The sequence below is a fragment of the Camelus bactrianus genome, chromosome 17 (assembly GCF_048773025.1).
Source record: "Camelus bactrianus isolate YW-2024 breed Bactrian camel chromosome 17, ASM4877302v1, whole genome shotgun sequence".
Lineage (NCBI taxonomy): Eukaryota > Metazoa > Chordata > Mammalia > Artiodactyla > Camelidae > Camelus > Camelus bactrianus.
This window is the reverse complement of record NC_133555.1, coordinates 43,295,288-43,309,452: the sequence shown is the minus strand read 5'-3', so window position 1 is coordinate 43,309,452 and position 14,165 is coordinate 43,295,288. Positions and strand designations below refer to the sequence as shown.

The window sequence follows — 14,165 nt, the reverse complement described above, 5'->3', positions numbered from 1 at the left end:
CTCTGCTGCTGAATATCTAAAATCAAGATGTATCCAAGAGTAAAGAACTACGGTTCCTAAAATGGCTTTAGAAAGTAAGCTTTTAGCCAGCATCAGAAGATTTGAAAGACTTGGAAATATTCAGTGCCCTCCCATACTTTGTAACGATGAATATTTAGATAGTCTTGTAATAGAACTTTCAGTTTTTGCCTTCTCTGTTTTAAGAAAGAGGGTTCCATGGGATCTCAAACTCTTAAGAGCTCTCTCTGTGGGCTGGGAGTACATCTCCCTGTCATAGGAAGGTCGTGACCTTGCTGACTGACAGCACAGAATGAACATGTGGCATTTGACTCCACCCACCCACCCACCCAGCCTTTGCCCACTTCCTCTCCTTTGACAGTTGGATCTTTGCACACTCGGAATCAACTAGGTGTTCTCAGTGCCCGAATCTAATTTTCATTCTGATGTAATGTTGCCAGGTTGCCAGTTTTGTAACATGTATCTTTGACACCAATAGCTTCCCCTAAAATTTACCTGAGTGTCAGGGAAACCCTTTTCTACCCCATCTCCCCATCCTGTTTCTGACAACTCCACCCTGCTGTTTGTTTCAGATTGCAGCCAAGAATATACGGATTCCACAGGCATAGACTTACATGAGTTTCTGATTAACACGTTAAAGAATAATTCCAGGTAAATTATTAAATAAACCTCTTATTTTTAGAAAAGTCAAGTAGAATATCACAGTTAAAGTCATTAATCCAAACACTTCTAAGAAGAGAGTTGTAAAATGCAGGCACCTTCTCTGATGTCTTAAACTATGTTTTGTATTTTCTTTTCTGCTAATAATTTGCATGTTCACTGTTTATAGATAGTCTTAATTCCTGGGTACTTATCTAGTGAATAAATTATCATTTACAAGTTTTGCTTTCGTGGTCACAAAGAGATACTGATGAAGAGGGAAAATAGAGAATAAGAATCAATGTCAAATAAACCAGTTATGCTTCAAAGCAGTTCTAAGACCATCCACTTGGGCTTGGCTTTGTTGCAGTTTCTTATTAATTCTTACTAATTCAAAATATAAAATTTACTTGATGTGTTTTATGGAGCATGTCTTTATTAACATTAAAAGCTACAAAAGTTTCAGAATTCCAAAATACTTCACAAATGCGATGAGAAGTAATCTTAAACAGCATGTTCCATATGAGAAGAGTTAGATACTGACTTACAGCCACACGCATGTAAAGCATCTTTTCCATACACATAAATGAACTTGTTAAGTCTTTGGGAACGGAAAGTACATAAAACCTTTTCATTTTAACATTTATTTTGCAGAGACAGGATGATACTCTTGAAAATGGAGCAGGAAATTATTGATTTCATTGGTGACGACAAGTACGTTAAATTGCAATGCTGGTTAATTAATCTGATGTGTCTTGGTTTGGTATTTGGATTCAATTACTCATTCTGGAAAGATTTAGGAATAGATAAGACATTATTTAATATGTTTGCTGACTTGTTAAATAGAGGTGCTATTAGAAGTAGGAGCTATGTGCTGATGGGAATTGTTGCTTAGACCATGTGTGCTCTTGCTTGTTAAATTCCCGATAAAATGGCTATAAACAGGGGGCCCCTGATTAGCATAGAGTAGCAGTAACAAGAAGCGACCCTTTTCATTTTTATTGTAGTTTTATAATGCGCTCCAGCTGGCTGTAGTCAGTTATGTCTGGAAATCATCGAGCTGCTTTCAGTGTAAACCTTGTCATGACACATGTCCAGATAGGCATCTGCAGTCCCACATTATGGCATATCATTTGTCCTGTTCCTGGCTCCGCTGATAATGTATCCTGGACTAAAACAGAACACTTTCCAGTAGACATGAAGTTTTCTGTGATCTGAGAGATGTGCAGCTGTGAAACAAAACCACGTAACTTAATCAATACATCTATCATTGGAAAATTTGTCTGGAAATGAGGACATCGAGTGATGCCAGAAATGAAATAAGCTTGATGGTTTGGATGAAAGAGAAACGATTTTGTGCATGTACCTATAATATGTGCTGCAAGCCAGAAAGGGAAACGCTGATTCTGCTGTTTCTTGTATTCCTTTCCAGTAATCATTATAAAAAGTTTCCGCAGATGTCTTCCTATCAGAGGATGCTTGTGCATCGAGTGGCAGCTTACTTTGGGTTGGACCACAATGTGGACCAAACAGGGAAGTCTGTTATCATCAACAAGACCAGCAACACGAGAATGTAAGCCCCTTCACCGTATTTACTTAGCATTTTCTTTTTCTCTTGTGGATTCATTTATAAGAGCACAGTATAAAATTCAAGGTACAATGGCATTTAGAATGTGCAGTGTTATTTATCTCTTGCTCTTATCAGTAGTCATGTGGCATTTATCTTTGGAAGATTATCTGAGGTTGATACAATTTAGGCAACAAAGTGTATTTATTCCTGGATCTTTTACACAGCTCCTGAAGCACAGTTCTCTTTCTTCCGTCAGTGATCTGTGTGCTTACGTACAAAACATGGAACGCTTTATGTCAAATTAAAAATAACAGACATTTTAAAAGCAACAATGACATACACAGGATAATCGTCCTTTTCTTTCTTTTTCTGGTTTATAGACATCTGTCTTACTGTGGTTTCTAGAGTAACAAAAAACTGCAAACCTAGGGACAGAAGTCCTGCTTCTAAGACCCAGAGCTTGCACTCATTAGCTGTGTGACTTGCAGCAAGTCTTTTGAAATTTACTATCTCAGATTTTCTCACCTGTTAAATGAGAGCTTTTGAGTGCATAATATCTAAGTTCTAGCTCTAAAAGGCAGATGGTTGTTTGGTTTTGCTCCTTTCAATAACTGTTTGCTTCTAGCTCAGAGTCTTTTCATGGTCCCACTGAGTCACAAAAAGTGTAAGCTGAGTAATCACTTGCTTTGGAAATTTGAAACCGTCTCTCTTGACCCCCTGTAACTTTTAAGTACCGTGCAAACCACTTTTATAGCACAATACACATTAAACTGCAAAACTGTCCCTATATAAAAGCATTCTCATAAAACATCTGTGTGTTATAATTTCCTTTTTACAGTGTTTGGTAAATTGTGTAAGTTGCATGGTTTTAGAAATGCTGTGGCAGTGAAGGGAACTTTTGTGTCAAGCACGGCAGCACGGTTGAAACATTTGCTGCTCACCGGATGTTGGGGCTAGTAGGGATGGAGGGATGGCTCTTCCTCTGCTCAAGGCTCAGTCTGTGTTCAGCAGAACGAGCGTGAAGGTCACAGTGGAGGGAACTCAAGCTGGGAGATCTGGGACTGAGGTTGGCTATTATCTCAGGGACACTGAGCTCTTCACTTCTCTGGGCTTCACATTACTTATCTATCTGCAGGAGATTTTGGAATGGATAATGTGTAAAGGCCTTTGAAGCTTCTGAATTACTGGTTCCTGTGGTTGCTTTCTACTGTGCTGACGAAATGCATCTTAAAGTTTATCAGCTTTCCACTTCGTCTGATTGCTGGCCCATGTACTCCTGTTTGAAACAGTAGTAGGAAGGAGAGGTCACTGTCCTTAAACCCTTCACGTCTTCACTCTCCATCAGTTACCCCCAGTTGCTGCTGCTGTTGCTGCTGTTGGTTTTTGCTCTCCACTCTGGTTTGTCTCCTGACTTTCAGATCCCATGATGAGGGGACACACTGATTGCAAACTAGGCAGGCAATTGACTATGTCCTTTTAATTTCTCCTTTTTCGGTGTGAGACCGTAACGACGTGGAAAATCCCATAGATCAAGTAGATCGATGCGGTTTCAACTAGTAGAGATAGTGCGTTCATTTTTAATTCACACTGGCTTTGCAATCACAGAGTCGTAAGGGTCAGTACCTGTGTTTGAGACCTGTTTCCTTGTAGGACAGTTTTTGAGAAAATTAAGCATTGTATAAAGATTCTTGATAAACTGAGTGATGGCTTTAAATTTGCTCTGTTTGATACAGCGGTCACTAGTTACATATGGCTATTTACATTTTAATTTAATTAAATTTAAATCCAACTTAAGCTTTAAGATTCACTTCCTCAGTCAGGCTAACCACATTTCAAGTGCACGTATTAGAGCATGTGTGGAACCTTCCATTATTTCAGATGAGCTCTTCCTGAGGTCCTTGTGATTCTTGCAAGCTCCTAAATACCACATCATTTGTCCCTTAAGCCTTTTCTTTTCTAGCTAATAAACATCATATATTATCATCTTATTAGACTTCTTCACTTTCAAAAGAGCACTAGTTTTTTGTTTGTTTCTTTGTTTGTAATGGCCAGTTTCCAACAGACCCCACGTGCTTCTACCTTCAGAAGAAGAGAGCAGGTGCAGGGAACTCCTTCAGGTGTGGTTGCGACAACACAGTGCCTGGACTAGTTCTGTCTCTGCCTAGTTCCTGCTCTTGCCTTTCACCTTTTACTCCCCACCATACAAGTCAGATTATTCCCTAAACAAAAAGCCAAATGACTGTCTGTCATGGACAATCAAGGTATTTCCCAAAGAGTTAAGCTTAATGCTTCTTAATCCACAGCCATCAAGTCCTACCGTTCCATTCCAGCCTTTCTAAACCGTCCTCGGATTTCAGTCGCTCTTGCTGGGGGTCGGGATGGAGGTGGGGGAGGCTGATGTCTTTTAGAATAAGAGAAAAGGATGAGTTAAGTGTCCTTTTACAAATAGTAGCAAGTCAGATTTTCAGAACCTGAATCACTTTGGGCAGTTTTAGCAAAGGAGAAATGTTGTTCTTTGGAAAGGCATATGTTTGATTTCTCAAAGTCTGTCACCACGTTCTTGTGGAGTTAAAGTTCCAAATGGAACTTCTGTTTGAGTTCTAGCTGTCTTGCGTTTCTTTGATCTCTGAAAATGTCAAGAGTTGTGCTGTCGGGGCAGTTGGTGCGTGATGGTAGTGGGCACCGGATTGCGTTAGGTGTCTTATTAGGTAACAGTGTTGCCATTTATATGGAGGAGGGAAGCTGAGGTGGAAGTTCCTCAGACGGCTCCTTGTGGGTTTTGTGTTTTGGGAACACCTTTTCCACGTATGCAGTTTCATGCTGCCACAAAGCAGACATATGAAAAATATGTATTTTACATGGCACTGTAGCTCAGAGAAATGCAGGAAAATGTGGATGGTGGATGCAAAGATGAACTGAAGGGCTGGGGGAGAGAAAGTGCTTTCTTATTTAATTTTTAATTTTTCTTTTTCACTGACACTGCGTTGGCATATCAGGTGTTCCTCTGACGTGGATGCAGGTCAGCTACGTATTGGCTGGGAGTTATTTGCAGAATCCCCCTTTTTTCTAGATTACAGGCTAATTATGGAATGTGACTTGAAAATAGTAAGTTTTGCATGGAGAGAAAATATTTAAGTCATGACAGCAGACATTGAGGATTATGTATACACATGTGTGTCCACTATATGTCCAGTATATTCTCTAATATTCTCAGATACACTGCATCTGTCCTCTCATGATGGAGAAAAAATTGTCTCAGGACAGAATTTTCAGTGAGTAAAGAGGTAGAATCTCTTATAATAGCATTACCCACTGTTTTTCATTGCACTGGGTACTTTACCTCTTATTTAATGTGTATTATTTCATTTAATTTTAAAAACATATTTATAGCCTAAGTTATTAGAGCCTCATTTTACAGATAGGAAATAAATCACAAACTCAGGTTCAATTTTGGACTCACAGAGAAGCAACGGCTTGGATCTAAACCAGTGTGTCTAATGCCAAGAACAATTTTCTTAAATAATCTTAACTCTCTTTAAAGCAAAAACATCCAGAACATCTTGAGCAGAATCCTCAAGGTTTCCTGGATTGGTTGGGAATTTCAACTCTTTTAAGTCGTTTGCTGTCTGATAAGAAACAATAAATCAGAGAAGATCTTTTTTTGAAGATTAGTTCAGTGATATCAGTAAAGAAGAGATACTTCCTACAATACAGGCATTCTCGCCAGATTTGCTGCATTTATCACTGCTACAAGGTGTGATTTGGTGGGGGGGAGATGCAGTGTTTGGGAGGGGGTGATAGCCCTTCAATTTAAACTCCTATACTACATTTCAATCCAGGTGTTTTTTTTGTTTGTTTGTTTTACAATAATGAAAAAGCTACACTTTTGGATAATGTCCATGCAGGAGATGAACCTATCCATTGTGTTGTTACAGAATTACTGCTACAATTACAATTGAATTGTCCAAATCCATCTTTTCATGTCATAGCCACAAGAGCATGGGGTTAAGGATGTAGCAGTGCAGAAGAGTAGGAAATAATGATTGCGTTCACGTGGGATACACTCATCCACGTGAACTCATGCTGTTTAGAGAATTAGCAGAGGAAAGTCCCTTTACCTTCTCACCGCTGCATCCTTGTTTCTCAGAGCCAGCCAGGGGCAGAACCTGGGAGTGTATGTGACCTGCAGCCACTCAGCACACCCTTGGTCCACAAATTGTGTCTTTTTTTTTTTTTTTTTTTTTCGTAGAGGGGAGGGATATTAGATTTCTTAACTTATTTTAATGGCGGTCCTAGGGACTGAACCCAGGACCTCATGCATGCTCAGCATGTGTTCTACCCCTGAGCTACACCCTGCCCCCTGCAAATTGAGTCTACATGGTTGGGGATGCCTCTCCTTAGAACTTACTGCCTTTTTTGTTGTTGTTGAAATAATGAATAGGGGTTTTGAGCTGAGGTTAACCATCTTGTGTTGTTTCAGTGTTTTGGGGCTCTCTCTCCCCTGTTTATTGCCCGAAATGTCTTTCACTCCGTAGCACTTGTAAATTTTTTCTATGGGAACTCTTTGTTAACTGTCAAATTTAGGAGGTAACACCAAAGGAACCCCTTGGAAATCTTGGGCAGAGGTATTAGGGTCTGTGCAGTTTGGTACTACAAGAGATATTTATAATGTAGTTAGGCTCTATATTGTTACTTTTTGATATTTAGAATTGAAGCTAAAAGACACTGCTTTTTAAAAACATAATGCAATGCTACAAATATATGGGTCTCTTTTTATATGAGAAGTTTTGTCCTTCTCTTTCTCTTTCTGATCTTCACATTCTCGCTTTTCCTTATTTGTCTATGTGTTTAGCCCAAAGCAGCTCATTGTTCTTTCATCAGGTAATTTTTACACCTCCTCTCCTTTTCTCCCTCCTGGAGATACATGGTACGTGCTCATGGTGTATCATTTTGGGACTAGAAACCATCTATTTGCACTAGTGTTTTCCAAAGGGCCACGATCAGTCACAGGCAGAGAGAGCCCCATGTGTATCTGAACATCTTTGCATATGTCAGAGTAACTGTTAGTTCCAGATAATTTGCATGTTACAACATTGTCATCTCTTGAATATTTTTTTCTTTTGTCTTTCACATCCTCCCACTGTCATTGCCTCAAATCCCCTATTCTAAGAGCACAGAGCAAGGAAAGGAAATGGCAAATCCACTGGGGAGAGAGGTTATGAGCCCTGGTAACCATGAAGCAAGAATAGTGGCTCAAAGACAGAGGTCTAGGGTGACACCTTAGAGTCAAAGTGCTCAAGAGCACAACAGCCGATTCCTGAGAAGGTGGACCTGGGCATCTGCCTGGAGAATTGAGTGGTGTGTAGTGACTGCAGCAGTTGGCCTGTTTGTTTCAGAAAGGAGGATTCACGGAGCTGGCTACCTGGTGGTGCTAGTGTTCTAGCACTGAATGAAGCTTCTGTCTTGGTGCTGCAGTGAGGCCAGTTGACTTTGCTAAGAATCCCTGAGGTGATGGATAATGACTGCCCCAGATGCAGTCTCCTCACTGCTCAGCGGACAGACCAGGGAGGAGCAGCCGGCAGTGCATCAGTCAGTGGACATCTGTTCTGCTTAGTTTCCTGAAGGGGCTGAGGTTTAACATGAGTCATCAAGTTCTTGATCCCTAAGCATTTCACTCCCTGCAGGTGATTAATTGCACTTATACCAAAACAAACAAACAAAAAAACCCCAGGCTTTTCCTCCCACATCTGGTATCTTTCTGTTCCTTTGGCTGGGCACCTGAGTAGCACCATGAATAAACTGAGCCATGTCCTGGTATGGGTTCTTGCTTAATAATCCTCTAAGAGGACCGAGCATCAATTTATTTAAGTGCCTCTTGGAAATCAATGAGTGGTTGGTTGTCATCCTGTCATTTCTAAACAGGGTAAATTTCCTCTGCACCTTGTATAGGAATAAGGTTGAAAATGATCTGACTTAAAGCCAGAGGTCAGAAACCTAAGAATCTCGTTACTCTCAGGAAAACCTGGACGTTTTATTTACTGAACAGACAGCCTAGTTCCTTCAACAATGCTCCAGCTCAAAGTGAAGACTTATTTATTAACCTTGGCCAGACTCCGTATCATTTTTCTCAAATACATTTTTTCATGTTATTATTCTTAAATACCTCCAAGAACATAAGATTCTGTAGGTGAGACAGACATAGATTGTGAGGAGAGAAAATAAGTGTTTCATGCTCCTTTCACAACTTGAAATTATTTATGGGCCTTTGAATGTTGAAAGTATAACATACTGTTTAGTTCTGGAAATGAACCATACATACAGCTTTTATTACATTAATATCCTTAATATACTTTTGTTTTTAAAAAGAGCTTTTCCATACAGTAATTAGCACTTTCAAAATATTTATTTATTTATTTATTTATTTACTTATTTATTTATTTACTTACTTACTTATTTAGCTCACAACATTCTAGGTAGATGAAGCTAGACAGACTATTTTATACAGAAGAGAAAACTGAGACTCATGTCCTAACCTTATCTAGTCAATTCACAGAAGATCCAGGCTGAAATCTGCTGCTCCCATCACTCAGCCATGACTGAGGTTTGGGAAATAAGAACTAATGTTAATAGAATCAATACTCTGAAATGATGATAAGAACAAGAAGGTAACCAAGTACTATTCCTTCATGGGTACTCACTGTTTTTTGTTTTGTTGTTTTTAAAAAAAAAAAATCCTAATTTGCTTTAAATTATTTTTTAAAAAGTAAGTAGAGCACTCAGTTAATGTTACCACTGAGATGGATGCTAGAACTATGATGTGAAACTCCAGAACCACAGAACACAGTGGATTAAAACTTGGCCTGACATACTTAGAAGCAAGATAAAACCCAGTTCCACGTTCTTACATGGTGTCTAGTGCAAAGTGTCTCCCAGGCGTTCGGTACCATCCATTCAACAAAAGAAGTGTGGGATGTGGAGCGTTCCATCTTCTGCCCATAGTTCATTGGAGGAGCCAGGGAAATTCTGATCAGGACTCTGTGCGTGTGTGTGTAAACACATCCTGTGTAAGTACAAGCCTGAGTGTGTAAGTGTGTAGAGACAGCATCTGTATTACACAGTCTGAGAGAGTTTAGAGAAAGGTTCACTCTCCATGTCCAACTACATATAGTATTTTCCTGGGTGCACAGTAGTTTTGGAGGGGCCAGATTACAGGGGCTTGGTTCTCTCCACCCACAGCCCCTCCTGTCAGCAGCAGAGCTGGACCCAGTTTCTGCAGCCTCCCATTTGTCACTTCTCGATCCATCTTTAGGATGGGCAGTTGCTTCAGCATTTGGACCTTGGGGAACATTGTAGGTGGACTCGAAGGCCAGAGTCTGGTTGTACGCAGTGAACAGCTGATCTTCTTGGTGTCATTCCTGTGTCTTGCTAATCTTAAGGCTTCTGTTAGTGGAGAGGCCATGAGCATGTTACCAGGGCGTTAGGGAAGACAGAAGTGGGGTGGAGAGTAGAAAGAAGTTGGGGTTCATTGGTTGAGGGTGTTTGGTTTCCAATTTAATCCAATTCCAATCCAATTTAAATGCTAGATTATAATTACTGGCACAAATCTTCAAGCAGTAAATTGGAATCTACCAAGAAAAGCGGCTATCTACCTAACACATCTTATCCCATGACTTCTCTACTTCCCATCTCTCAGCCTTCCTGGGTTCCACAACGTTCCCAAGGGAGCATGGCCCCCAACTGCCCGATCTCTCCCTCCTGCTCTCTTGCCATCACACCAGGAAAATGAAAAAAAAAAAAGCATTTTTTTACATATACAAAAAATATTTGGCAATTCTCTATCATTTAAGGTGCACTGATCACTGTGGACCTTCTCAGCAAGTAAAATATTATATTTACATATAAGCTTGAATGGAATCCTTTTATGCACAATGTTATGTAGGCAAAACTCCTTTCATGCCAGGAAATAACAATCATATTCAGCAGTTTCCAAAAAGAACAGTACTTTAATAAAATTGGTAAAATTGCCTCATTTGGAACTCATGAATCCAACCATTATTTGAATATTATAGTACAGATTGGTTCAATCCTAATTAAGGTTAACACTAATGTCATTGTTGGTTCAATATTCACTGGTCTACCTTTAGATTTTGGCTACTCAGAAACATATGAAGATTGGTAATAGTAGCTTATTACATTTACTGACTGTTTTACTGGTGGGCTTGAAACTTTACTTGCATTAGCTTGTATCTCATTTAATCTTCCCAAGCACTTAAAGGTGAGTTTTGTTACCTTCCATTGCTTACACTAAAACAAAGAATACCCCTCCCTTAGGGATGTTAAGTAAATTGCATAAAGTCACAGGGTTAGTAAGCTGCAGAGCTGGAGAGACACAATAATGCATGTTTTGAAAGGACAGGCTTTTATTATGCTTGCTTATCAGCACTGATGTGTGAATTGTTTAAAACTTAGTCTAATTATTAAGACCACAGCTGTGTTAAATTTCGTGTGCTGGTTCACATCGTCTTCATGCAAAGTTACGGGGTTATGTGCTAAAAGCACTGTATTTTGAGGGGAGTGGAGCTTCAAGTTATTGGATACACCAGTGCTACTATCTTTTAATTTTTCTGGAATATTGAAGTGAAAGGATGGAGAGCTCAAAGAAGGAAGAGTGTGCTGATAGTCAGGCCCTCTTTTTTTTTTTTAATTTTTTCATTTGTAGAAATTCTCAGTATATAGGCAGACCTGCAGAAATATGCCTGTCTTATTACGCTCAGTAGAGCCTCCTGACGCGTATGGCTCTCTGGCTGCATATTACATATGGTGAAGTTACTTACCCAGCACGTCATGGACTTCCTTTGTTTTGCCGTCTTGAACAATGGAACTGTGGGTTCATTTCTCGCTGTTCTCTTCGGATTCAGTCTTAGAAATGGAATCGCTTTACAGGCAGATTGTCATTGTTAAGCACATAGCAGTGGTAGTAGTTTAAGAGAAGATGCTTTCCTGGCCTTTGTTGTCTTTGAGTATTCTACTCAATTTTGTTGTTGTTTGTGAATAACTTTATGTGAAAGGAGGGTCAAGGTGTTTCCTATGTTAGTCTGAGTGTCTCTGTTTCAATACACGCTTTACAACAGGAACGGAGAAGAATACAGTGAATTTGTCAAAGGTTTAGACAGTTGTGAACATGAGTTTGAACGATGCTAATAAAGGAAGCTGGATACTTAGCACCACGTATACTGGATTTGTAAGGTGTAGTTTCATTTAAGAGAATAAAATAGTATAAAATGACAAGATGAGAGTGGCAATTGGGAAATATGTAAGAACATAGGACTTTGTTTTTAAAATAAATACCACTTGTAAATATTTTAATCGAATATTTCCAAGTGTTAAGGGAGTGCTGCCACTAATTCTTTTGACTATTAAAATATTTTTGGTGGCCGTCTTACACATCAGAACATTTCATCCTGTTGTGCACAGTGACCTGTCTTTGTTAAGATACTTACACATATTGATGACCGCCTTTCAGTTATTTAATGTGAAATTCAAAGACTTCCCTTGTGCTCCTCCACATTTGGTAGAATCGAATTATTCGTTTGTGTGTATGTGAGGGGAGGAGTGGGCAGGGATTAAGCTGAAATATTTGGAAGAAAAGCTTTACATTTGGTTTTCAAGAAAATGGCAGTGAGAGTAAACCACTGAAAAGACTTCTAGATCGGAAGGATTTTTAAAAGATAATGAAGAGTGCACATCTATTTTAAGTGTCAGGTGAAAAATAAGTCTAACATTGGAATCGGTTGACTCGAAGACAACGTCTGGTGGTCTTACGCAGTATTTCGCGCAGCCAGCCTGCCTCTCACTGCACGAGCTGTGTCTAATAAGGAACAATGAGGAGTGAGTTCCCACTTTGGGGAGGTTTGACTGGGGATCCCAAGCCAGGGTGGAGACGCCAGCGCCGCTCAGCACACAAGAGCAGTGAGTGTCACCGTAGATGCCTGCTGCGAGTTGTGGGAAAACTATTTTTAACCTTAAGAAGGGAAAACTATTTTTTTTTAATCAGGAAGACACATTAAATTCATTTTCTCTGCTTTTTGATAATGTAAAAAGCAAACTAGAAATAATAACTCGTGGACTCAAATCCTCCGGGAAAGAAAAAGAGATTTAGGCATGGATGATGTATGGCCTTGAGATGCGTGGCAGACTCCAGTTATCATTAATCTAATAAATACTGTGACTTTTTGCAGCACTGAGGAATTTTTCTTAGAGTTGCATCCTCATATTGATACATTAAAAGTAATTCATTACCATTTTAAACAGAGGTCTGTAATGTATTACTTCCGCCTTATTCATTTTATAGCTAAGAAATAATATTGCTATGAGGTTAAATTAGTGGTAAAAAGGATTTTTAAAAGCTATTACTGGTAATTTTTAGCATGATCACATGCAGTACCTCAGTTGTAAACTGTAGTTTGCATGAGTTTAAACTGCAGATTACCTCTTCCCTCTAGGTAAGCCTCTATAAAATCAACCTGGAAAAAATCTTACTAGGTTTATTTAATTCCTTTTATGCAGAACTCAGATGGTTACTTTATAATAATCTTTCAAAACACTTTTGGAAAGGGAAGGGATAAGTAATTTGGACTATGAGTTTCTATTGTTTGAAAACAAATTTAAGCAAGATATTTGAAAAGCAATTGTAGAAAAAAGGTGCACTTTGTATAACTTATATCAGAGTTACAAATATTGTTGCTCTAAATAATGTTTACATTATTGATTAGAACAAGCTCCTTTGACTACTCTTGCTTATGTGAAGGATGTATTTTTCCTGAGTATGTCCTGCTATGAAATGCAAATAAGCCAGCACTATGAAGAAACGCAAGTGAAATTTCAAAAATAATGGTTGAACAGCTCCCTCATAACTATAATGACATGTTAAACTGAGAAGTTCCAAAACTAGAAAAGCTAGAATTCTGATGTCTACCTCTTTTCCCAAGAGACCCTCCAATATTAAAAACTTTTCTTTGATAACATGATTATTTCTGGTCGACTTGAAACAAAACATAAGCCAGACTTTTAAAGATGTTCCTGATGTTCTAAATTTGAATTTAAGCTCTTGCTCACCAGTCTCTCCTGTTCTATGATTTAAACATTTATGATTGCATATGTTACTCAGTGGCTCTTTGATCTGTCGCTGAATTATAGTGATTTATATACAGCTGTGCTAAATTTTCATTAATTTATACATTGACTCACTTATTCATCACCCGCATACCAGGCAAGGTTCTAGACACTAAGGATTCAGTATTTAAAAGGCAAGACAGCAAGGACCTATAGTACAGCACAGAGAACTATATTCAATACCTTATACTGCCCTATAATGAAAAAAATATGAAAAGAAATATGTGTATATGTATAAATGAGTCACTATGCTGCACGCCAGAAACTAACACACTGTAAATTGACTAATACTTCAATTTTTAAAAAATTGAAAAATAAAAAAAAATTTTAAAGAAATGTTAAATAGTTTTTAAAAAGCAAGGTCCCTACCCACATGGAACTTGCATTCTGTGTCTGGTTAGTTGCTGAAATCTCACTCTAAATGTTTTCTGCTTAAAGAAGACTAGTCTGAAGCAAATTTCTTTTATGCTGTTGAATCAGAAAGTTCACATTCTCAGACCGTTTCATTTCTACAGGAACATTGACAGATGTTTAGCAACAAATACAAGAAATATATCTTTAAATATAGCAGTAAGCAAAGCATTTCATTCACTGGAGTTTATCAGACTTACAGAGCTTGGGAATGTTAGGAGTGGCTGAATTAGCACTGATACAATCAGCGTTATGTATTTAAGTTAATATCCTAATTTCATTTGCTACATTAAGAAATAATATAACAACAATCTAAGTGGTTGAAAATGTTGGGAAACTTTAAAGAATTTCCTAG

General features: G+C 38.6%; 1 protein-coding gene across 37 annotated transcripts in view; it reads left to right on the top strand.

The window, feature by feature from the left end:
• ARPP21 (cAMP regulated phosphoprotein 21) overlaps nt 1-14,165 on the top strand; it is a 299,973-nt gene that overhangs the window by 200,840 nt on the left and 84,968 nt on the right. For 36 of the 37 annotated variants that reach the window (XR_012500109.1, XR_012500108.1, XR_012500110.1 and 33 more), the window contains 3 exons: nt 591-669; nt 1,312-1,371; nt 2,090-2,230. Coding sequence is in view for 32 of the 37 variants with exons in the window: in XM_074345294.1 (XP_074201395.1) it covers nt 591-669; nt 1,312-1,371; nt 2,090-2,230 (280 nt within the window). In the remaining 5 variants the exon portion in view is untranslated. Of the gene's footprint in view, nt 1-590; nt 670-1,311; nt 1,372-2,089; nt 2,231-14,165 lie in introns of those variants that run through there. The other variant, XR_012500112.1, reaches the window with a different exon arrangement.